The 25310-nt window shown below is 43.9% G+C and overlaps 2 protein-coding genes across 4 annotated transcripts in view; one reads left to right on the top strand and one right to left on the bottom strand.

Moving 5' to 3' along the window:
* lrig1 (leucine-rich repeats and immunoglobulin-like domains 1) overlaps positions 1-3530 on the top strand; it is a 33406-nt gene extending 29876 nt beyond the window's left edge. Inside the window, exons 15-18 of one of the 2 annotated variants that reach the window (XM_005941340.3) lie at positions 965-1399; positions 1538-1672; positions 1902-2186; positions 2644-3530. In XM_005941340.3, the coding sequence (XP_005941402.1) occupies positions 965-1399; positions 1538-1672; positions 1902-2186; positions 2644-2840 (1052 nt within the window). In that variant the 3' untranslated portion in view covers positions 2841-3530. The remainder of the gene's footprint in view (positions 1-964; positions 1400-1537; positions 1673-1901; positions 2187-2643) is intronic. The other variant, XM_005941341.3, reaches the window with a different exon arrangement.
* slc25a26 (solute carrier family 25 member 26) overlaps positions 3492-25310 on the bottom strand; it is a 57812-nt gene continuing 35993 nt past the window's right edge. The window contains exons 7-10 of one of the 2 annotated variants that reach the window (XM_005941339.3): positions 20519-20588; positions 17619-17683; positions 12661-12734; positions 3492-7517 (exon numbers count right to left, since the gene is read on the bottom strand). In XM_005941339.3, coding sequence (XP_005941401.1) covers positions 7421-7517; positions 12661-12734; positions 17619-17683; positions 20519-20588 — 306 coding nt within the window. In that variant the 3' untranslated portion in view covers positions 3492-7420. The remainder of the gene's footprint in view (positions 7518-12660; positions 12735-17618; positions 17684-20518; positions 20589-25310) is intronic. The other variant, XM_042228272.1, reaches the window with a different exon arrangement.

Below are 25310 nucleotides of genomic sequence, written 5' to 3' on the forward strand. Positions count from 1 at the left end.
GGAGGGGATCGAGGGGGATCACAGAGGGGAGTTTGTTAGGCATTTACACACACACACACACACACACACACACACACACACACACACACACACACACACACACACACACACACACACACACACACACACACTCTCTGTGAGGGACAGTCATGGCTGCTTCACTGCAGGCCTCAGTGCTCCCAGTTTATTGGCTGTTTTACACTGTTAAACAGAACAGAGCTTCTCTCTTATAACCATCTCAGCACATAGATCATCATTGTCCTTTGTCTTTGAACTGAGCAAAACAACCCACTGTTATATACAGATGGGATATATTTTTACTTATACATTTTTAATTGACCTTTTAAATTAATCTGTAACATACCCGCAAACATTTAAAACACTGCTTTAGCATAACATTTGCATGTTGTCAAGTTTTAATCTACAAAGCACTACAAAATACTGAAACAAGATACCGTAGAACCACTCTGAATTTCTAATGTTTGAGTTTAAGTGACGGAGAAGGAGGGGTAGTGTGTAGTCAAGGGGCCCCTAACTGAAAGAAAGTGGTGGGGGAAGAAAAATGGGAGCCAAAGAAGAACTGCAGCGGTGGAGTGTGAGTGCGCGTATGTAGGGGGAGGAGGTAGTTAAGAGGGATTTAGAGAAGATAAGAGGGAGGGCAGAAAGAGAAACTGGGAGGAGGAGGACGAAAATATTGATAGACGAGAACACAACTGAAATGGGTTAAGTGAGATGTCTTAATCTGTGTACATCCCACTGTGAAGGGAAGTGCTCACTCTGAGAGGAGAAGCCACCCTTAACATCCTTTGACCACCACCAATGTTGAATCACCACAATCCGGTAGTCTGTCATCAATACAGTGAACAGAAAGGTGCTAAAGAAAACCGTAGAACCACCAAAACCGTAGTTCTAGAAATCCTTGGCCTCTTTTTATGAGGAAACTCATCACCCCACTTTTCCACAGAAACGCCCCACCTGGCTCAGGACCTTGAGGACCGCAGCATTACTGTCGGGGAGACGGTGGCGCTGCAGTGCAAAGCTCTCGGCAGCCCGCCCCCGCGCATCACCTGGCTGCACAACGACCAACCGCTGCGCCCCTCCGACAGACACCACTTCACGCCGGGAAACCAGCTGCTTGTCATCGGCTCCGCCTTGCTGAAGGACGCCGGGCGCTACACCTGCCTCATGTCCAACACTCTGGGCACAGAGCGCGCCCACAGCCAGCTGGTGGTGACTGAGCGCAGGAACGCTTGCGCCACACCGACAGGTCCGAGCACCGTTACTATAGGGATCATCGTCATCGCTGTGGTTACGAGTATTGTGGTGACATCGCTGGTGTGGGTGTGTATCATCTATCAGACGAGGAAGAAGAGCGAAGAGTGCAGCGTGACCAACACAGGTGAGCTCAGAATGACTTCTTTTTGCTTTTTTAAATTTGTAAGTTAAAAACACATTTAATCTAAAAATGAAGAAACCACTAAAACTTCATGCAGCCCACAGTTCTGGCTCTGATGTCTGCCTCTTTTCTCTCTCCCAGATGAGACGATCGTTCACCCAGATGTATCCAGCTACCTCTCCTCCCAGGGGACTCTGTCCGAGCGGCAGGACATGTGCATCCGTGTGGAGACCGGCGGTGGCCCTCAGCCCAACGGACACGTTGTAGACACCACAGGTACCGCTAAAGTTCGCTCTCTGCTTCCAAATGTTTGCGCTCTCCCCGGCAGTTTCTCCCACGTCCCCTGGTGGGTTACGTAATGATGAGACGAGCGCTGCTGTAAAGCTGTAAAGACCTGCTCAGTGTCAAAAATAATCACAGGAGACGCCCTCAGCACAATGTTGACATGCATTTGTTGACTTTCTGCCTCCAAATCATTTATTTGTTTCCCCGTGGCTGCCCGCAGGTTTCGACAGCACAGTGCTGTGCACAGATTGTATGGAGAATGGCAACAGCTACTCCAAAGATCCCGACTACCTGGCACACGGGTTTGGTCCTGCTGCAGGCATGGAGTACCAACAGCAGCTTATTCCACCACCCTACTCTTACTGTTACCCCGGGGAGCAGCACGACACTGGGTCACACACAACCCCACTCTGCAATGGGACCCCCAGCAGGATCCGAAAGAACTCTGAAGGATCAGTGTTTCCAAAAAACCATAATACAACACTGAACCAACACGATAGAAAAGGTACGGTGATTAGTGTAGTGAGTTTAACTGTACTTATCCAGCGTTATCCCATAAATCCACTACTCTTCTTAAAGCTCCACACTGCCCTGCTGGAATAACAGTTTTATCAGGTGATGCCATGAGAAGCTATCAGCCATTCTGGAGTCTTCTTTCTGCAAGTGCCTTTGAATGTGATCTTTGATGGATTGTCTCCTACCAGCATCTGACACTGTATCATAGTTACATGCCCAGAGCCCCTCAGGATATGTATCTCCCTCCTGATGATGCACGCCCAGGCCTGTTCTGGGCTTCAGCTCCTTTAGTTATATAGCAGTGGTATTGGCCTTTGAATACCAATTCTCACCTCCACACAGCTCTACACACACATTCCACTGACTCGCTTTCTTCCAAAGCCGAGCACATATTTGTCTTTGTGCGTGCCACGTCACTGACCCCGCCTGTTCCTTCTCTGTTTCAGCAGTGAGCAAAGCGGGACAGACCAAGACATCGCAGGAAGACTCCTTCCACAAGCCGGTGAAGCTGGCCAGCGTGACGAGCCACGGACACATCGACACGGACTGCGAGCCTGAGCTCAGGCAGACTCTGCTGTCCAATGGACACGCCCTCAGAGCCTCTCAGAATGAGAGCGCCTCTCTAAGGAGAGCCAGTGACTAGCAGCCCCAAAAATGTGGACCGATATATACAATAATTTTTTTTCTTGCACTGGGAAATAACCTGCTACCTCATATCGAGGCAAACGGTCCCGAGCCTCCTGCATCTGAACTGACGGAGGAGAGGAGGGGGGAGGGGCATCCGGAGTTTGAAGGCGGAGCTTGTGTGGGGGGCGTCCCATCTGAGCGTATCAGCTGTACATAGTTAAAAACCTTCCTTTGGGAGGTGGCCGCTAAAAAAAAATAAAAATAAAAATTTTAGCTGCAAAAAAGAGAAAAAAAAAAAGAAAAAAATGTGACTTGCATTTGAAGCATGTAAATGTAGGGAATCTTGTACAATATGTATGTGCAGGGGGACTAAAAAGAGAAATATGCCTTTTGGACTTTTTTTTTTGACTGTACATAAGAGTTTTCTTATATATTATATAACTTTTACAAAAAAGAGTGTTTAAATATATGTGCATGGCAAAGAAAGGAGTGATGGTATTTTTATTTTTCTTACAACAAGAAAAAAAACAGCCTTTTTTCAGCTTTTACCAACATTCAGCTGCAGTGCCTTATTGCATGATCAAAGAAAACTCAAGTTGTAATAGCATATATCCAGAGACTGTTTCTGTGAGAGATCCTGGTACACTTTTTATCGCAAACAAAACACTTGATCGCACTTGAATGTTTTACACTTTTTTTTTTTTTTGCCAGCTATGGCCTTACGGAAACAGCTCGCACCACCGTTTTTGTATGAAGGAAGAGCTCGGATGCTGATTATTTAGGTACGTTAGATGTTGGTGCGAGTGGTGGGATATCAGTTAAAGCACTTTTTTCTTCACTTCACAAACATGCAGACTGTGTGTACACGATCCACCGGCAGGAATGCAGGAGCCTCCTCTCTGAGGAGACGTTCCGCATATCTCGACGCACTAAAGTCAACAGTACATACTGTACCCATAAGGCTCTTCCACCTGTTTCACAACACTACACGTTTACTGCAAAGCCGCTCTCATCGGGTTGGGATGAATGCTTCACGTGTTTTAAAGAGGACTTATTATGCTTTTTGGTATTTCCTTTTCATATGCAGATGTACGTGGAAACTGTTACAGTGTTGGTTGCTCATATTAAACATAGCCAAAGTTTTCACATAACGAGGTCAGTGCATGTAGAAGTAATCCCTGTGAGCCCAAAGCTCAGGCTTCAGACCGCTCGGTTTTCACCCACCTGCTGTTCAGACACTCTGTTTGCCAGAGGATGATTTGAGGGGGCTGCACTTAGGCTCAGTGTACAAACCTAAATAATTGTTTTGAACTGTGAATCGTGCAAAGCTGCTCAAGTCAATGCCAATAATTCTTTACAAAATTAGATCGATCGATCTCGAGAGAGAGTGAGGTCTGCAATAAGCATAATAGGTCCTCTTTAAGTTCGATTTTTTTTTTTTTTTTTATTTGTCCCAGAAAGTGACTTTGGTACAATTCTGCAACCACATGTGGCTGCTAACAGCTAACAGCTGTTGCTTGGAAGCTGCAAAAGCCAGTAATAATGTCTCAGTGCAACTGCGTGACACCTGTCATGAGTTACGGCCCACATTCATAACCGAAGCTGCAATTTTTGGACGTTTAATTGGCCGGCTGCCCAACTGTTTTTTTTCTCTTCTTTTTAATAATAAAATCTGAATGCTATGGAATTAGCAAAAGATGCATTGTGATGTTGTGTCATTCAGTTACTGCTGTAATATGGGTCGACATCCGGGGGGGGGGAAGCTGGGGTACGGGGTGGTGCATTTGGGAGCAAAAGATGGCCAGTACTCCACCTGAATCACTGCAGTTCAGTAATAACGATTCATGCCTGAGGTGGATAAAGGTGCAGCTCACTCCTGTGAACAGTTAGGGAGGCTTGTGAAAAGTGCTGTAACCAAACTTTGGGGGGTGAACTGTCACAGTCCCTGAATACTTTGGTACCATTCAACATGAATACACCAGTGGCCTTATCAAGGTAAGCTGGAGGACATGCTCCTCTGGTTACACCTGATAGCACTTACTGAGGTGATTTTTACCAGCAAGACCAATCAGAGAGTATGTTTTTTTTTTCCTCCTCTTCTTTGTTTTTTGGCCTTTGGGAAAGCAACCCCCGTGTAGTAGGTAAAAGGGACTCGAAGGAGCGAGGGTGCAGTTCATATCCTGAGTAATTTATTGATGCAGACTGTCTGAAACCGTTGTCCCAATGTCAAAGTTAAAACAGTGAAGTGTCTAACATGGCATTGAAGTGTCTAATAAAAATCCCATTTTGCTATTATTACAAGTGTTGGGCCTGTTTTCTTGCTCATAAAAAAAAACCCACACACATAGGAAGGATGTTTCGACAATATCACAAACAGCTGAGTTAGCATTTAACGCTGCTCTCCTGTCACAGCGGTTATGGAGAAGCCATCAATTCAAATGGAGCATGCACAAAGACATGAAATCCAGAGTCCTTGATCTTCAAAGTAGTCAAGTAGACACACACACACACACACACACACACACACACACACACACACACACAGAGAGAAAGCTAATCTTCCAACCAGGAATGTCTCTTGGCTCCTTGGAGCTGCAAAGACAGCAGGCTTTTTTTTTCCCTTCTGCGGGCTGTTAAAAATATTTGCTATTGAGTCGAGTCTGACTGAAGGTCAGGATGTGCATTCCAGATGGACGTTTGTCACCAGATGATTGACGTGCCCCTGGCCGCGGCCTCCACCAATCACACTCCGACCATTGTTGTGCTACAGCCTAGTGACAAGCAGCATGACAAACAGTCCCACCTGTGAGGACATTTGTCTTCTCGTGCAGTTTTACTTTCCAGACCGGCTGCTGACAGATGAGAGGAGCTAATTCACTGAAAACGCACTGATACCTAACTGTTCTTCCATATGCCAGCTAAATAATCCTTCAATAAGATGTATTGGAGCATTTTTTATTAAGTTGTCCTCTTCCTTTAAAAGCCTGAGGAGCAGGGAGGGGGTGCATGAATACTTGTAAAATTTAGAAAGGCCACACTGGAAATCACATCACGCAACAATTTAAATTAAACTCAGAGATTCTCTCATTCATTTCCAAACTTTTCTTATATCTCGTCCTCGTGGCCAGGTCGCGCAACACTTCTGTGGTCCAGGAGTTGGAAACCGCTGCTCCAATAAACAAGATCAAAGCCGGAGTAAAAATGTGCACGGCCTTACCTCTGCTTGATCCAGTCATGCAGATCGGTTCAGCTGTGGGACTGGACCGCTGATATCACACAACCTCAGCAAACAAAATCAAAACCATCTGCTTAAATGAAAGAGCAGAAAATGAAGCTTCTTTGTGAAATCTGGTGTGCTGATCCCTTCAGTGAGTGTATCAGAGCACAAGTGATTTACATAGCCACCAAGATACACATCTTTAAAAAAAAAAGTTAAAATCAGCATGTTTACCAGTTTCATGACTTCTAATCAGGTCGATCACTTACTCTAATTCTGTTTGACTTGAATGTTTGTACATCGTGGAGAATGCAGTTGCTCAGAGCGTCCCACAACATACAACTGCCATAAGAGGAAAAGCTAGCATGGCTTTCTATAACTGCCTATCAGCACCGCTAATGTGCAGCACTTGACATCAAAACATGGGGATGTTAAGCAAGTGCAAAATTTCAGAGAAGCAGCCATTTTTTATGCAAACTACCCCGTTTTCAGAAACTCAACAAGTCAACTGGTTTATAAGCAGGTTTCTAGCCCATGAAGCCCATTCCTTCTTTCTCTCTTTACAAAATAAGCAGATAACAGATCTGGAGTGTTTGGTTGCTGTTCAGTCGAACTTCATTTGAGTTCCAAAGAGACACTGATACTAGTGAAGGAGGTCAACAAAAGGTTAAAAAAAAAAAAAAAGCCTTACACAAACCTATAAGAGAGACAGCAAAACGCTTAAGCAGTGGCCGAATCAAAAATCTGATCTATTCATAAATAAAAGATCTGAAGAGCCGGAGATGACAAAGTGTGTGATTTTGTTAATAAAAGGCTTCTACTGTTCTGGGATTCTACAAGAAAAAAAGGACAAAAAAAAAGGCTTTTGCATGTGGATGAGGTCAGCTTTGCTGCAGCAGGATTGTAACAATGGTGAGATAGTGCTGTGTCTCTCTGGTGGGTCTTTAAAGCAGGTGGCTTAGTCCAATAGAGAGGAGAAAACGCTAAAATGATCATTAAACTATGCAGAGTTCCAGAGAGTCAAAGAAAGCCCCAAACCTCACTCGAAAGATACAAAGACCGTTTTTAATCACATAACTCATTCTCTCACAAACACGTGAAACATAAATGGTCCCAGTCACTGCCGACTACAATGACTGCGTTGTCCTAGGTGATACAGTGTTGCTTCATTTCAAAAAATTCTGTGGTGTTTTGAGTGCCTAATCAATAAGTATGAATGTGGCACTCTGGGTAATGCAGTCATCCCCGTGAGCGTCTCCTCTCCGCCTCATTTCAAAGGACTCAGCAGGATGCTGGATCCTCCATTTCCAGAGACGATTTCCCTGCTGTTCTGGTTCTCTCCATCAGGTCAGGACTCAGGACAGTCACAGGTCGTGCTGCTATAGCAAAGTGCGGCGGACCTTCTCATAGGCTCCGAGGAAGATGAAACCGCCCACGCTGATGAAGGTCATCCTCGGTATGCTGCCAGCAAACAGACTGGAGAAAGGGGAGAGAGCAACAAGTGCTTCTTAAAAAAATATATCTTTGCAGCATTTGTCAAAATTGCGGTACAGTAATGCATTTGAGACGCTACAAGACTATCTACAGCGCTTCTGTGCAGGATGAATGGAGTCCTCAATATAAAGAGCAAAATGTCAGTCCACTAATGTTCGCTTACTGTCTAACAACGTAAGATTGCCTTGTTCGTGACACCCTGTTTGTGAGCTAGAGTATATTTTTAAAAAAAAGAGAACACTTGGTGTTTCGTGCAGCACACTTTATCCGTATTTCAAGGGCGTGGTTAGAGGAAGGACTAGATTTTCTTACACTCAGACGTGTGATCAGCTCTCATAAAAGTGTGCTGCAGCTTAAATGACTGCCATGAAAAAGCGCTGTGAAAGGAGGAGCCCGGAGCGTCTCGTGTCCAGCTCTGCATGGTGTTTGGGTGCAGAGGGGTCCACGAGAGCGCCTCAAACATGAGGCCATGTTAGTGAGCCACTTTCACAAAGAGCAAAGGCTGGGGCCCGTGTTACAGCGACCGAGGCTCAACGAGGAGCTGCTAACATTGGTGGTGGTCAAAGGATGTGATGGGCCATAAGAGTCTCCCAAGATACCCCCCACCTCCTGCTACACACAGCTGTTTTTGGGATTAGGCTTCAAGCTTCCACCCAAGTCCTCTCTGGAGCTCTCACTCCCCCCACCTACCTCCTTCTCGCTCTCTCTACTCTCTCTCTATGTGACTGATGGCCAGATGACATCTGCACATGTCTCTCTGCTGTCCATCCATCCATTTCTCTGTCTCTCCGCTCAGCGACGTCCCCCTCAGCTGGCTCACTTGTTTGGGGATTTCTCCTCCGACTCCTATTCGTGCTGCGTCATGCACTTCTAAGACACGTGCTCACTCGGTCCTGTCAGTTCATCCGGCTTTTTGTGTCCGTCTCTCCATTTATTTCCCCCCCGCTTCACTCCGTCTGACTTTCTCGCAGTGCATTTGCCTACGAACACCTTCTGTCTGCCAATACGCCCCCACGCTCACAAGGTCTGGCCCAGTCCAAGCCAGATGAGAAGTATTGTGTGCTGGTGGATGTGTGCTTGTGTTCGCTTGTGTGTGTGTGTGTGTGTGTGTGTGTGTGTGTGTGCATGCGCACGTGTTTGAAAAAAACAAAACTGTCGACGCATGCAACATGTCTGTCTCCATTCATCATCCGTGTGGGTGTGTTGGCACTTGTGTTCCTGTCCACTTTCATTTCTAGAGAAACTTTTGAAATATTGCAAAGTTTAATTTGGTTTTCATCAGCCTTAAAAATGCTTCTTGAATGCAAATACATCACACACACGCACAAATCAAAAGAGAAAGAAAATAATTCTGAAGAGCTGACAACTTCTGGGCAACCTGACCAGGCCGGTTTTGTGCTTAGGCATCACATTTTTAAGGTTTCAGGTTTTCATAGAGAAGAAATTAAAACAGGACTTCCAGCTAGCAACTGAGAGGTAAAGTATACAGATAATTTTCCATATCACATTTCAGAACTTCACACCAGCTTCTGCTGCAGAGCCACCCAGTCCAAGATTTGCTATTACTCACTATTAGAGGAAAAAAAAAAGCTGTATTAATGACACAGCTACTGCGGCGCTCCGCTGTGCATTTACTATATTGATGTTAGCATTTAGCTCAAAGCTCTACTGTGCCTAACCATCGGCCCTGCATGTTCAAGTGGAACAGAAGATCTTCCTACAACAGTCTCTGTGTAAGCTCTCATCTTCCTTTCAGTGCCCTACATGAAGCCTCTATTTCTGGACACACACACAGTTAAGTGCAGCTCTTTTGAGAAATTTGAGATCAGAGGCCATGACAGACTTCCTACTTATGATATTTTCACGTTGTCCGTTGTAAAGTTATACAAGTGTCCAAGCATGCCAGGGATCTTCCAAACATCCCAACCATTCACACGACTCCACCTTTAAGAATGCTCCAGGCCTAGGTCGCCCGGTCTCAACAGACGGCTTAGCTTTGCATGGCTGGCTTTGATAAGTGTGTGAAACCGAGAGGAAGTTGGAAGTGTGAGAGACCTTATACAAGTGTGTTTATCCAAGCATGAACCGAACTGCTGCAAATAAACACGGGACATTAGTCAGAGGCTGTTGCCCTGCCCTTCGACGTGCTCTTTCCATCTCGGCACGGCTATCTATCACCATCTGCTGAAACAAAAGTCGCAGGCTTGCACCGGGGGAGTGCTGTGCATTGCTTACACCCTGATATCAAATACAATCCAAAGCTAATCAAAACCCACTGACAGAAGTAACAGAGGGCAGGTGGAGCGCCTAACGACAACACAGATCCCTGTGCATTCCACTCAACCTTCTCCATCATGTGATGGTCCGATAGTCGCGCTGCGAGGAATGAACTAATTTTAAACTCAGCGCTCATGTTTTGTCTCAGCTCTCTGCTGCCGTTACATTTCCTGTCTGGGATCAGGCCCACCTGTGGACGTCAGAGCAGAGCCGGAGCTCAAATATTCCCCCTGGGACTCCTCGACATCACGGCCTGGCCATTCACAGAGAGCCGTCATCCCCCTATTGTCGGCCAATCGCCTCTCCCGAGGAACCGGGCTAAATATAGTTTCAAAGCTCGGCAGGACAGTATGGAGGAACCGCCGTGAGCTCACGCAAAATGTTTTGGTTGCGGTGAAGAAATATGCCGGTGCTGCTTAAGAAGAGAGCGAGGGAGAAATCTTCAAATGTATCTGAAAGCAAATTTCTGGCAGACAGAATGCGTTCCATGAAAAAAATAAAATAAAAATAGCCGTACTCGGAAACTCTTTGAAAGGATAAATTTAAGAGGAAAGATGTTTGGGTCTTCAACAAATCTGAGGAAAATCAATCTTTTTTATGTCCTTCTAGCAGGGAGTGGGTGTAGAAAAGTGGACGATAGCTGCAGAGACAAAAACAGACTCGAGCACACTTTCCCTTAAAAAACACTAAATAATCAGTGTCTGGAAAACAAATTACTCATCTGTAGTCACCCTGTTTCCTCTGTGTTATCTTTATCTGTTATATAACTATAACTGCAGTGATGGTGGACATTTTTCATCTGAACAAATAGCACAAACCACTGAGCCTCTAACAAGCACTTTCTGTGCTGCACGGCTATGTTTTAGTCCAAAACTATAAAAAAAAAAGAAAGAAAAAGAATAAGTGACATTTTCTTTAATACTGTTCAGTTCTCGTGAGAACTAACAAGTTTGAGACGTGGCTGAGGAATTCTGGAAGACAAAGCGCTACATGTATTTGATAAATCCTTGGAAATAACTCCCTCTGTAGTCAACACCTGTGCTACAGGCTGAATTAACATGGCATTCTAGTAAACATGGTTTCTCCCCACTTGTTGCAGAAGGAAACAACAGTCTGTAAAATGCTATTTAATCACTTCTGTGTTTCCTCAGCGCAGCGCCTAAGAAAAGTTTGACTCCAAAAGAAGAAGACAGACACCTTTTCCCAGAAATCCTATCTAAAGCAAGAATGTTCTGGAGTCCTCGAGATATTTACGAGACAAAAACAGGGACAGGCTTAAATGATGGGCGGACAGCTGCTCATCATTGTGTCTTTGCAGCACAGCTTTACTGTTTCCTGCAACACAGCACGACTCCGCTCATGCTGTGTTGCAGGACCAATAACAGTAAAGTACAATTGCACTTTACCACAGGTTTCTGTGTGTGAGGTGAGAGCGTGTTACTTATTTGCTTTTCTTCTATTCTGGTTTGCACAAGGAGCCAATCAGAGAGCCTCGAGGACACGTTGCCCATTAGTGTTTATTTTGACATGACTCATAGCCGTGTTTGGTTATCCTGCAGGTTAGTGGGGTAGGCCAGTGAGCTGCACTGCTCTCTCCTAACCTGGGCTCTCTGGGGCATGGCACACACATGGAAGCACTTTAGAGCTTCACTACACAGCAATTGGGCCTATTACCATAATTACAGCTTTAAAGCCCCAGCAATCTGTATCAGGCATGCACCAGTGCAACCACCGAGCCTTTGGCCCTGTGGTAAAACAGACCCCCCCATTCCTCCCTTTGTACTTAAAAAAAACTTTTTAAACACTCTCCTTTGTTTCTGCATTTAATGTGTCTCTTAGCTACTCTCTTTGTTCTCATTCTTCACCTTCTCTGGTTACATCGCATCATGAAGGAAAAAAAAAAGTGTTTGTCATTTTAAGCTCATGGTCCTTGTTCTCTGGGTGCAGCTGAGACACAGCTAAGCCCAGGTGATGATACAATGAGTAGAAGGAGAAGAAGAGGGAGACAAAAAAAAGATTTCCGTGTGCTGCAGAGTTGGAGGCTGTAAACAGTTCTCCTGTGCTCCAGCAGGGACAGTGGGACTTGTAGTTAGGGTTTTTCCACGGGGGCCTGCCAACTATCAGCTCACGGAGATTTAATCAAGTCTCAGACGTGATCTTTATTAAAAATGATGCCCAGAGTGTTACCAATGTTTGAAAGAGGTTTTTAGGGAATCACCCTTGGCTCTGATTGGATTCCAGGACTGTGTCCGCTAAAAACAAACACAAAATTTGCCTGTGTGTGCGTGTGTTCGCGAGTCAGGGAGGGTGGAGAGCATTATCCTACTAGCGTTTGGCCCAGCCCCAAACCAAATCTGCTGCGAGCACTACGTCAGGGTGCATCCCGATTAAGCGATGGCAGCCTGTACACAAGCAGGCCTATTACTCACCGGGACTGAGGGTTTGTTTTAGTGCTGGCGGCCCTCTGTGGACCCCATTAGACCTGGCCTTTTGTCCAGTGCGCATCATAAACACATCAAAACACTTAAATAAACCCTTTCACTTGGCCCCTCGTAACACCTTAATCAATAAGGCGCTGCAGCAAGTCGTCAGGAAAAGCTTTTATACAGCTCATTTTTCAGCCGTGGCTGTAAATTCACGCTCCCTGGAGGAACCGCTCTATCAAACTTGATTACGCGAGGGATCGGGAGCCGGGTTAAATCAAATCATGTAAAATACGAGCTTTCTAAAGTGGCCTGGGATAAAATGGTTTGTGTAAAGAGGCTGTTTGGTTTTAAACAATCACAAGGGTCTTTGAATGTTTCACCAAAATCAAGATACACACACACACACACAAACACACACTCACCCTGCAATGCCCCTACTCCTCCACACATCGTAGAGCACCAGTGGGATGTTGCCGCTCGCTGTGGTTGAGCCGGCCTGCAGAGAGGGAGAGAGAGTGAGTGAGTGAGACAGAAAGAGGGACCTGGAGAGCACAAATAGAGGTGCGATGACTGATAAATTGTCTCCCGTGCTTCCTGCTCCTCAGACAGACACCCTGTTTAGTCTTTCTTAGCCCAGCTTCCTCCCCTTCCCCCCCTCTTTCTGCTCATGGACAGCTGTGTCAGCGCAGGTGTCACCTCCAGCACCCGCTCAGAAACACACCCAACCAGCTGCCCACCCAAAAAAACACACTCAACAAGTTCTCCTTGTCTCCCTCTCCTCCTGCCAGTCCGGTCGTTTTATTTATACTAAACGGATTAGCTGGCCAGACAGTTTTGAATCCATCAGCGTGGAGCTTCACGGGTATGAGAGCGGCACGATAAGGCCACATTGGGTTAAGTGATGGTGTGTGGCTTCAGTTTAAAAGGAAGGAAGATAAAAATGGAAGAGGCAGTTGTGAGATTCGAATAAGCAGGAGGGAGCTGAGCACAGGCTTGAGGAGTTTGTGTGTTGGTGTGCGCACAGCGATCTATGCTGCAGCTTGTTGAACATGTAGGAAACAGTCTGCAGCATCCGCTGTAAATCTAGAGTAGGATTCAGGCTTCTTTTCTTCACGGAAATGGGAAAAACACCCCTATTTCTTGTGTTTCTGTTGGAGACAGGTGGTTGAGAAATGAATCCACCCCCGCCCCCTCCTCTTCTGGCCTGACAAGTTTTCTTTTCCTTTACTGCTGTGGAATGGTGGAACGAGGGAATGGAGGAACAGGGTGTCCAAAACACACACACACACACACACACACACACACACACACACACACACACACACATAGACACACACACACACACCAACACACACACACACACACACACACACACACACACACACACACACACACACACACACACACAGTCCCTGTCCAACTTATGCTGACATACAAAAATATCTTTATGCATCTCAGTTTATGAGTTTCTTCTCCCGATTCGTGTTTTTTTGTTGTCCAAATATAAGATTTAAAAGTGCTTCTTGATGTGTTTTTCTGGGTTTTCTGGCATCCACTATGCTTCCTGTGAAAAGTCTGAACAGTAACGGCTGCTCTATAAAGTGTTGCACTGGCTCCTGTCTTTGCCACAGTTGGTTTCAGTGGATATTAGCAAACATGACACTGATGGCAGCACTGTGATGAACAGGCAGAAATCTCCAACTCTAAGAAGACCAGTGTTGTGCGGTAGCAGCATAGGAGGTATGAGGCAGCTCTGTGGTACAACAGGCACGCTGCCACTGCTGCAGGCAGTCCTGTCCTGGAGGGGCTCTGCTCCTCCAGCTGTGCCCTGGATGTCGGCCTGCCTGGGTCTCGGTTGCGCTAGGCTGCATACTGTACAACGCCAGTCTTTCATTCTGTGTCCTGTGGGAAGAAAACTGATGTGACAAGTTCCAACACCCAGTTTCCCCCCATAGCCCGGATCTAAAGCGTCCACAGTCAACACGAGCCCTGCTCTGTCTGTCTTTCTTCAACGCTCCTGCCTGGACTTGTCACCCACACGCTAAAGGAGCCAACCGAGCGACACCAAACCTGAGCCCCTAAAAATGCGAGTTTAAGATCACTTGAAAATGTATGTTGCATAGTTGGATCTTAACAAGGTTCCAAGTAGAGCTTCAACATGCAACAAGAAAAAATGGGAGTGAGACAAAACATTTTTTGAAAACAACGCTTAAACTGGAACAAGTTGTTTTACAGCTGATCAAAAGTTTAGGACCAAACCCGCCCTTAGTCATGAGGGATGCTCTCTATACTATAACATCTGGACATAGCCAGCGGCCGTTTGACGCCCCTGCACCTCCTGAAGCTCTGTTGTTCCACTGAAGGAAAAAACACCCCAGACCGTTATGGCGTCCCCTCCACTGTGGCACATAGAAAACATCTCTGCTTGTCATGTCAGTAACATTGGAAACCATCAAGGTTACATTTTTTCTCATCAGAGAATAAAACTTTCTTCCACCTTTTATTGTCCCATGTTTGGTGCTCGCTTGCAAAGTCCAAAAGTCAGCTCTGTGGCATTCAAGGAGATTTGTTTTTGAAGCCCTTCAGTTTCAGATGCCGTCTGATGGTTATGGGGCCTTAATTTGGCTCGAGGACCGTCCGGTGTCTTGATGGACAGCCAATTGGATCCTCTGGCTCAGTGCTGGTGAAATTTTTTTGGGTCTTCCACTTGACTTCTTCGTTCCATAACCCCCAGGATCATTTAAGAAATTCCAAATAACTGTCTTACTGTGTCCCACCTGAGCAGTGACGGCGCGCTGCGAGAGACTTTGCTTATGCAGTTCAACCCAACCACGTTCAAAAAGGGAACGTTTTTTTTACCTTTGCCATCAGAACGTCATGACAGTGTGACTACCTGACAGAAAATGACAATGAATCCACATTTTTGCACAGATTTGGCCTTTTAAATGCATGTGGTCCTAAACCTGTGATCAGCTGTAAAACAGCCTGTTTCAGTTTAAGTGTTGTTTTCAATTAACTTCATGTTAAACAAAAAAAAAAAAAGTTGTATCTCACTCCCATTTCTTCTTGTTGCATGTTGAAGCTCTACTTGGAAGCCACCATGCAAAATATAGCTTTTTGCAGTTTTTCAAGTGGTCTTGAACTTTTGATCGGGACAGTATAAATTCTGATGTCACAGGAAATAATTTATAATTTTCACAAAAAATAGTTTACAATTTCACTTTCAGCACCAGTTTAAGAACTATCAGGACCACTGGTTGCTAATTTGGCTGACAGAAAATACATCACAGCCATTAAATATGATGTTTTTCTGGGGGGGGGGGGTTTCGGTAATTAAAAAAAAAAAAAAAAATGCCAAAGATTTGTTGTTTCCAGGTTGGTGAATATAAACTCAATATCACAGCTTTAAACTGTTAATCATAAATAGACATTTATTGGCATTATTATCACTTTCTCCTAACTCCTAAACATAATGATTTGAGGTTACTGGAGAAAAAAAATCTGCAGCTTAGCTTAGCGATTGATGTCCATGAAAATTGAAAATCCAGTATCTCAAATTATTAGAAATTTTCATTTAAAGTTTGACTAACTTACAATTCAACAGTATTTATACTCAAAGGTAGTTCAGTGCACGCCGCCACGATTGGAAAGCCTGCTGACCTAACCGTTGTCCAGATGATGATGATGATCACTGACACCCTCCATGTGTAGGATGTTAGCAGAGTGCTGTGCTGAAGAATAAAAAGCAAGTGGACTGGAAGGGGAAAGTGTGGCAGGAACAAGCACAAGCTTCAACAACCACTGCTGCTCAGCGGCCCAAAGTCTTATTTTCAGATCAAAGCACATTTTTACTTTACTGAAAAACAAAGGTCCTGGAGTCTGGAGGAAGCATGCAGAGGCACAGAATCCAAGGTGTTTGAAGTCCAACGATTCATGCAGACTTTTCACTTCAAATTAATATTAATTCTACAGCACCAAATTACAACAACCGTTACCTCCAGGTGCTTTATATTGTAAGGTAAGGACTCTAAAATAATACAGAAAAAACCCTAAAGATCAGATTAGCCCCTGTGAGCAAGCACTTGGTGACAGTGGGAAGGAAAAACTCCCTTTGAACAGGAAGAAACCCTCCAGCAGAAGCAGCTTCAGGGAGGCCATCCGCCACAACCAGTTGAGCGTGAGAGGAGAAAGACAAGACAAAAGACACACTGTATAAGAGAGCCGGAGATTAATAATCACTCATTTCTGAGATATTGAGTTTCTGATTGTCATGAACTGCAAGCCATCATCCTAAAATTTAAAACAAAAAAGGCTTTAAGTTATTTCACTTTACATGTCATGAATATAGCATATATGAAAGCTTACATTTTTTGAGTTCAGTTACAAAAAATGAAAGGCTGAGATGCACACATTTAATCCTCCTTGTAGTAAAGTGGATGTGGACAGACTTTAAACAGGAAGTAGAAGCGCTTTAAACGGCATAGCAGCACATTCTCGTTTCACTCTCCTTTTCTAAGCTCACCTGTGGCGCCTTTAGTGAATCAAAGACTTGGCCTTATAAAGTTATAACTGAAACTCGATGCAGGCCAAGTCCTCTGCTGGTGGTTAAATTACAGCAGCTGTGTTTCAGATAATGTTTACAGGAAGCTTCTGTAACACAGTGTTCCACCTACAGCCAACGGCTTCTCACCAGAGATCAAGACTGTCGGAGTCTTATGTTAATTCCAGTGTCTCATTAGTTAGGACGGGGTGGGAATGGAACACTGTGTCTTCTCCAAGGACAGTGTAAGTGTGCGTGTGTGTGTGTGTGTGTGTGTGTCTGTGGGGGGCCGATTGAGGTTACTCTGAACTCACTACCCTTTATACACACAAACACACAGGACAAAGTGAGGGAAGCCAGACATACAGTTAGAGCGAGCCAGAAGAGAAAAAAGGTGGCTTGGAGAGGGAGGAAGAGGAGGATTCGCAGAACACGAGGATTTTGGGGGGGACGCCTTGGAAGACGGACATAGTAGGAGAGTTAACCGGAGGGACAATGGGCCTCTGCTTCACCTCTCAGTGACAAGCAGCCTTGGGATGGAAATTCTCCTGAAGTAGTAACATGTCCGCACTCTTAACACTAACCATTCGCACAAACAGCGTGTTCCCGAAATGGTCCATATTCCAGGTGAGGTGATATATGTGCACACAGGTGTCACTAATGTCCCGGCGCTACCTCGGCCTGCTCCGGTCCTGCATGCTGACACTGTCAAAACGTGCTCACGACCACTGCGGGGGTCGCTCAGCTCCCCGCCTGCGAGGCATCACCTGACAGCAGTGTTTATGAATTCGCTGCCAGAGGAGGCGTTGTGCTGTGTGGCCGTGTTTAAAGTGTGTATACCTTTGCGAGCATGATCCTGGTCTTTGCCACGTCAAGAGGAGTGGTAACAAACGCGGCTACTGCACCTACAGAAAGACACACAAACGCGCTCAGCAAAGTGCAAACATAAGAGGCCTTTACTCTATGCTCTCAGAACAGACTTTAAATATTAAAAATAAACCCATAAAAGAGACCAATTACTTAACCACAGTTACAGTAATGTATTAATTCAGCAATAAACACAAGAACTATTGGCCCTCAACTCCATTAAGTTCATAAAATCATAATATTCCAAGTCCCAGACCTTCCCCTGTTATTAGACCACAAAAACCAGAGACGCGCTTCTATTCCCAGCTCCCCCTTTTCTACAGCTTCGTCCAGCCTACGTCTTCCCCTGAGCTATAAACACACACACACACACACACACACACACACACACACACACACACACACACACACACTCTCAGGTGCGCACACACACACACACACACACACACACACACACACACACACACCTGATTACATGCACATGCATGCAAAAAAAGCCACGCAGACCCCCTAAAACACAAACTCACTCCTGTGAGCTTTATAGAGACGTTCCACCCCAAATTCCCTCCCAACACTCCAAGTTGGAAGCTGGATAGGCAGCAAAATCCAGAGCAGCCTCCAGTGAGCAGAAGAGTGTGTATAACTGAGAAAGTGTGTGTTACGTGTGTGTCGCCCTGACACAAACATAGCAACTGTTCTTGGTAAACATATCTATATGGGCCACTGAGGAGCAATGTGACTGTAAGTGAGGTGGAGCTGCAGGAAAACCGCGTTAGGGTTTATAGTTAATAGCTAATTATAATAGATGGCTTTTGTTCTCTGCTGTGGGAGGGGGATAAGTTCAAGAATAAAACAGTACAGCTGTCTTACTGTGGCATGCTTTACTACGATTATCCCAATAAATAATCTCACATGTCTAGCGCTCAATTAAATAATCTACACTTGGTAAGTGGGGGACGTGAAGGTGATGAAGGTGACTGATATGATGGTGTCTACACAGGCTGAAAGCTGCCATAAATCAACGCAGGATACTCATAGAGATATCTGGGATGATTAAACACGCATGTGTGAGCATTTCCAGCGTCAAGCAGATTATGTATGAGTGAGAGAGAGTGAGTGTGAAGCACAATGTTAGGGGAAGTGACTGAAACTTGAGGATCCCTCTTGGACAGCAGCTTGGTCACGTAGGGACGTGAACTTGACTCCTACCCTGGACCCACAGCACCCTGCCCCCCCCCCGATCCTTCACCCCACATTGTTCTCTCTACAAATACATATTCTCAAACCAATGACCAGGCCGCCTGACTGCTTAAATACTCAAATACTATTTGCATATAGTGAACAGTGCAGTCTTGATCCACTGATTTTGTATTATTTCATGAGGAACTAACGAGACAAGGAATTAGGTGCAGCAATTTGACATCATTCACAATTACTAGGTGCACAAGAGGTTCAAGCCAGCTCGTGCAGAAATCCTTCAATAAATCCAAACGGGGTTTCCTCTTTAAAATGACACCCACTGTCACACTTATTTCTTTTGAAGCATCTCTATCTACAATCTTCCTTTCACTGAGACCACAGCCCAGATGGGGGATGGCTAAAGGCCACGTCCTAATTCCTCAGGGTGCTGTGTTGTGTGTTTTCTCTAAATCAGCCACACTTCAATCTCAGCATCACGCCCCCAGATCACCTAACCTCCATCTTCCTGTCCTGTCTGGCATGCTGTAGCATTTTAAGAGTTATGGACTGAAAGCTGTAAAAGTCCAATAAATGCTCCACAGACTGAACTAAAGAATTGTTCTTTTGCTGAAATATGTCTTTACATTCAGGTTTTAATTTTTTTATCTCAAAAAATGCAAGTCTGGGTGGAAAGACAGATGTTGCTGCAGATTTTCTTCCATGAAGGACAGCGCTGCCGCTTTAAATGGCCCCGGGTCGAGATTTCTCTCTCTGGTTACACTGAAACTCCAAGTACGACAAGTCACTATAATAAATACAAATAATAAAAAAACAAAAACAAAACTCTTTAAAATGATAACAGAGAATCAGTTTTACAAACTCTATTTAGTATAAGCCTGTCGTGTTTCAAAGTTCCATTCATTCTCCAAATGAATTGAAACCCTACATTTAATTACAACTAGTACAAAAACAACATGCAGTAAAATGTATTACCTCCTGAAAATGTTTTGTTTAGTTTAATTTTGTAAAATCTTTGTAAAAAAACAAACCAAAAGAATTTCCCAGATCTGGGATAAAGAAGGTGCATCAGTACCTCATTTATTTTAAAAAAATATTCTCATTGTGAATTTTGTTCTAATAAACTGTCTAATCTCTTTCTCCCTTTCTTAAAGCAGCTTAGGCTCCAGTGCCCAGGATGTCACAGCGCTGCAGGGGCGCGTGGCCAGAAACGGCTCCATCTCATGCTTCCCGTCCTTTCCTCTGGTTGTCTGTATATCCCATTCACCCAGATCAAGACAGAACAATAAAGTCTGCAGTGGAATAATAGTCACTGGCTGAATGAGCCGACAACTGTGATAATGTGACTTTTCTGTTGTGGAAACAATCCAGGATCAATGCACCGAGGACTGCCAGTTTAATGCCATCTGTGTGTAAGAAAAATACTGGAATTCATTTTCTCCTTTGTCGTCTTTAGCAAATCCCGGGTGGAGGAGAGAATGGGATTTGTCTGCAGAGCTCACACTTGAGAAACCTTGCAATAATGTGGTTTTGGGTAAACTTGTGCTGCCCTCCTGCCCATCTATTCACCTATCCTATCTAACATCCATCTGTCCGTCCATCCATCCATCCCAACCCCTTTCCCTCCCCTCCTCCCTCTCTGCCTCTTTCCCAGCACAGCATATAATCCCCTGCACCTGCAACAGCTCCGCACACTGCTGACTGCCAAGAGTAGAGCGTGTGACCTTGCCTCGACGACCACAGAGTCTGGGAGAAAGAGAAGAAATGTCAAGAGAGAGGGTTGCAGATAGAGGAGGATGATGAAAGAGAAAGAAAATGGGGGAGAGAAACAAAGGGAGAGAGAGAGAGAGAGAGAGAGAGAGAGAGAGAGAGAGAGAGAGAGAGAGAGAGAGAGAGAGACTGCAGTTAGTGGGACTATCAGACACATTGAAAACATATTGTGAACCTTGGTCTGGTCTGGGGTTTAGAGCCCACAGCTGGGAAATGAGCTGTCCAGCTATTTTTGTGTTGCCTTTTCTCCCCAGTGATGTCATGCTACTTGTTTCCCAAGACATGGTGTGGGATAAGAGGGAGGCAAGAGAATATACTTAGTACAACAGGTCATCTCATACTCAGATATTCAGTATAATTATTAAAGGAGCTCAAAATCAATGTACTGGCCAAGCAGCTGTGTCAGTAAACCCCTACTTAAATGCTTCTTTACATATTTCATGGAACATCACAGTAGCAGATTTATTCTTAATGAAAAGATGGTTAAAAGTGTTTCACTATTGTCTTTGCATTTCTAAATTTTTTATTTAAAATCAAACCGCTTATAAAGGTATTACTAACATACTAACACATAGTGGGGAGGATTCTAAATCCTCTAATTAGCACTAAATACTAAGTACAGTTAAAGGTGCTACAGCTTACAGCCTCAAGCTGTACTTAGCATTTAGCGCTAATTAGCAAATGTTTAAGCTAACAGTATGTTATTAGCCTGCTATAACACTATATTTGCTAAATGGCTTTAAATCTCTACAAGTGTTCATCTCAGACAAATGACTTTATAATTTATTTATTTTGTGGCCAATATACTCATTAAAGCTTTCTTTATATAAATGTTCTGTTGAATATTGGTATGCAAAATGTTGATGTTGTTGGTAAAACTGTCCAAGGCACTAGCCTGCAGTTCTTTTTCAAATTTCAAAGTTGGTCAAGGAATTTTGGTGACTGTTACATCTCCACATATAGTGAATGTGAAATAAATGCAAAATACCCCACAAAAACAAAATAAAAAAAACAACAACTTAATTAGCTTGTTATTAAGGTGTGGCTAACTCATAACCAACAACAGCCTTAGCAACGCTATATGATACTAAACACAAAAGCTTGCATGAACTTCACAATATCCAACATAAACATTTAAAAAATTGAATTAAATTAAAATGAAAACCCAAGAGTATCTCATACAGTAAGAATGGATAAAAATCCCCCCCAAAAGAAGTGAGTGACTCACCAGCCAAAAAAAAAGCCTCAGTAGGTTTTTTTCTGAAGCAGATGTTAAAAAAAAATTGACCATGACAGTCCCTAAACTTTTCTTTTTTGTTGTTGTAGTATTTGCAAATACCAAAGAAATGTTGAATCTTTAACTTTGTTTTTTTTAAATATTTTCTCAGCAATGAGGAAACTTTTGCATGCAACAACAGTTTATGTAATTAAACTAGATTTTTTGTGTGATTGGAGCTATATTTATTCTTCCCCTTAAATATCCTAAAAGATTTGAAAATTATTTTAGCGTTGCAATTTTACAGACCGAACTACACCGACAAAAAACAGCCCAGAATTGTATCAATAGAATATATTGTTTATATTATATAGATAAGTGTATTTTCCAAGTACTTACTGTGTATAAAAACTCTCACAGTTAAGAGTGGCTACTGAGTGAAACCACCTGATGTTTCTGTTTTAAGATTAAAGTCAGGATGGGAAGGGAGGATGTCTCTTTTTCTGCCCTCACCAGTTTTAGCAAAAGGGCGAGGAGCCCAACTCTGCAAGGTTAGCCTGCGTATAAAATACATGTGGACAGCTGGGCTGCCTCGGGTGCTGCAAGTAATGATTACTTCTCAGTGAGAGCAATTGAGCAACAGCATGGAGTGATTACTAATATTTTCTTTGTCTATTCACTCCTTCACAAGTTGAATCGGTTTCATGTTAACTCACTCTACTCTTTTTCTCGCACACGTGTGCACAAAGACTGTGTGTGTGCATACACAAACAAGTAAACACAAAGAGAAAGATAGAAGGAAGAAGCAAAGGCAGAGGCCGTGGATGAGCTCAGGATATGTCATGTGTATTTCATTAGAGGGCAGATTAAAAAGGAGATTTTGTTTTCCACATCAAAGGCCTCAACGCTGGGGGATTCCTCTGTTTCTCTCCTATTCCGACTCTCCCCCTCCCTTACTGCCCTTTTCATGAATAAATAATAAGGAGTAAACCTGGGAAAACAAACTTTTTGACCTCTGAACCCTTGTGTCAGGATCAGCCTTTGCACCTGGTTGCCTTCCCACAGGAAAGTGGGCGGTGGGTCTGTGTATATCACGTGTATGTTAGAATTTCTGTCCTGGGAAACGTCCTTTAGTAAAGATGCAGTGCTGTGCAAAAGTCTTGAGCCATCCCTCTTAAAAAAAACAATATATCTTATTAGGAAAATGGTAAATAGGTGCAGGGGTTAAAACATGTGCAAAACAGAAGTGGAAACACAGTATATAGTGTAGCAAGCTTGAAAGTCAATATGACCACCTTTAATTTTCAACACAGCTTTCCTCTAATTTCCTTAAGTAGCCTTCAGGAATAGTTCATCAAGGCTGAAGGACATTTAAAGCTCTTTTTTTGGATGTTATATGCATTTTGTTCCGTCACCAACCCACGGGCCGGTCCGTGAGTCGTTTGGTACCGGCTACCAGTTGAGGCTCAGGTGTGAAATTTATGGTTTTCAGGGTTTTTATCATTAACTCGGCTTCCCTGGGTCTTTTCCCGTGTTGTAGTTGTGTGTCTTATTTTGAAAGAAATATTTACGCGTTACCATAGCGACCGGACAGCATTAAGGGGCAGACAGGAGGATGTTACTCTCAATGTTGTTGGCTCATTTCAGAAGGACGCTGCTAATAAAGTTACACAATTACACAGTGAATTTGCGTTTATTATTATATTTACAAAATACCAGTTTTTGTCTTGTTCATTTTATTTTGTTGTACAGTGGTCCCTCGCTATAACTTTTTTTTGGTGCAATTTTGCATGATTTCGTTTTTCTTACAGCGGATTGTGTTCCGTTTCCTGATTGGCTGTAGACCGTTGTCAATCACTGTCAATCTCGTGCCGTGTCTCCTTTACAGTACAGAATGCTTCAGCTTGTCAAATTTACATAAAGTGTCGATCGCTAGCAGTGTGACTCTGAAGTGTTACATTGTATGTTTGTAAGTTGTTTCCCCAACAAACACAACAATGTCGACGAAACATTTTGTACCCTAAGGCAACTGCGTGTGCCTTTGGTTTCATTCTATTACACTGGACTTATTTTTCTACGAAGGTTTGAACATTGAAAGCGTTTAAACAAGAGAGAAAAGTGTGAAAATGTTCCTGCCTTTCTGAGAAAAGTGTCTAAAGTGTGTAGTGAGGGGTTTTACAGCCTTAAAACCAATATTCCCTCTAAGCTGCGCGCGTGTGCAATTGCGCACTGCTGGCACGGTCTTTGCGCACAGAAAATCTGCTTTGCGCACAAAAAAAAATCCAACCTGAAATGACATTAAAATTAAAACTTTAACAATTCTGTTTTGCAGTGTTAGTCAGTGAGTGACTGGCTGCTCCCGTATGGGATTAGAACGATACCACCTTATCCCATAGTCCAGCCAATGATGCGATTCACATTCGTATATACGCAGCTAATCAACGTCATTGACAGGCTAGGACAACGTCCTTATGTGCCGACACCGGTGTTTCAGCTAGCAAAGCGGCGTGGCTGATATGGAGTGAAGCCACGTCAATGACAACGTGTACAACCATTGGAGTTGTGAGCAGGACAGACGGAACAATTGAAGGAAAAAGTGTGGACTTTATACCAGTTTTTAAATTGTGTTGATAGGCCACGTAAAACCAGAGTTATGATAAAAATATCTGCAATGTTTGGTTTCTTCCTGAATACTATCGTTGTTTATATTTACTGTTTTATAAGGAAAACGCTCAAAGCACTCTCCGCCTGTGAGCAAAAACAAAACCAAAAAAAAATCCCACCCTTTCCTATTGGTGGAAAAATGTATCATGTTGACCAATCAAAAAAATGATATGGCAACATGGCATTTAGTTGTTTAGGAAGGGGGAAGTTTTAGGAATGATGGCAGTGGTTTGAGATGTGAGAGATTTGCAACGTTTAGCGCAAATCTTGTGTAGTTAGCGTGTAGTGTAGTCAATAGTTTTGTTGTGTGTGTCAGAACAAGCTGATTGTTCTGTAAATAGTTTGACAATAGTTGTTTATTTAAAAAACTGCCTTGGCTGCATTTTTAGGTAAACAGCTGCAAAAACTTTGTTGTTTGCATAACTCGGTTACTTTTTCGAAGAACTATATAATTAATTACCCAACATTGGTCATTATAGTGCGATCCTCTATGCTGTTGCATGCTGGGGGAGCAGGCTGAGGGTCGCAGATGCCAACAGACTTAATAAACTAATCCGTAAGGCCAGCAATGTTGTGGGGATGGAGCTGGACTCCCTCAAGGTGGTGTCGGAGAGGCGGATGCTGTCCAAGATAAAGACAATGTTGGATAACACCTCCCACCCACTCCATGACATGCTGGTCAGTCACAGGAGCTCGTTCAGTGAGAGACTGAGATTACCGAAAAGCACCACTGAACGACACAGGAAATCATTTCCTGCCTGTGGCCATCTCCCTGTACAACGCATCCACTTAACACACTGTTTGCTGCTACAAGCTAC

Source organism: Haplochromis burtoni, unplaced genomic scaffold, assembly GCF_018398535.1.
Source record: "Haplochromis burtoni strain Fernald_Lab_line unplaced genomic scaffold, NCSU_Asbu1 Contig_314, whole genome shotgun sequence".
Lineage (NCBI taxonomy): Eukaryota > Metazoa > Chordata > Actinopteri > Cichliformes > Cichlidae > Haplochromis > Haplochromis burtoni.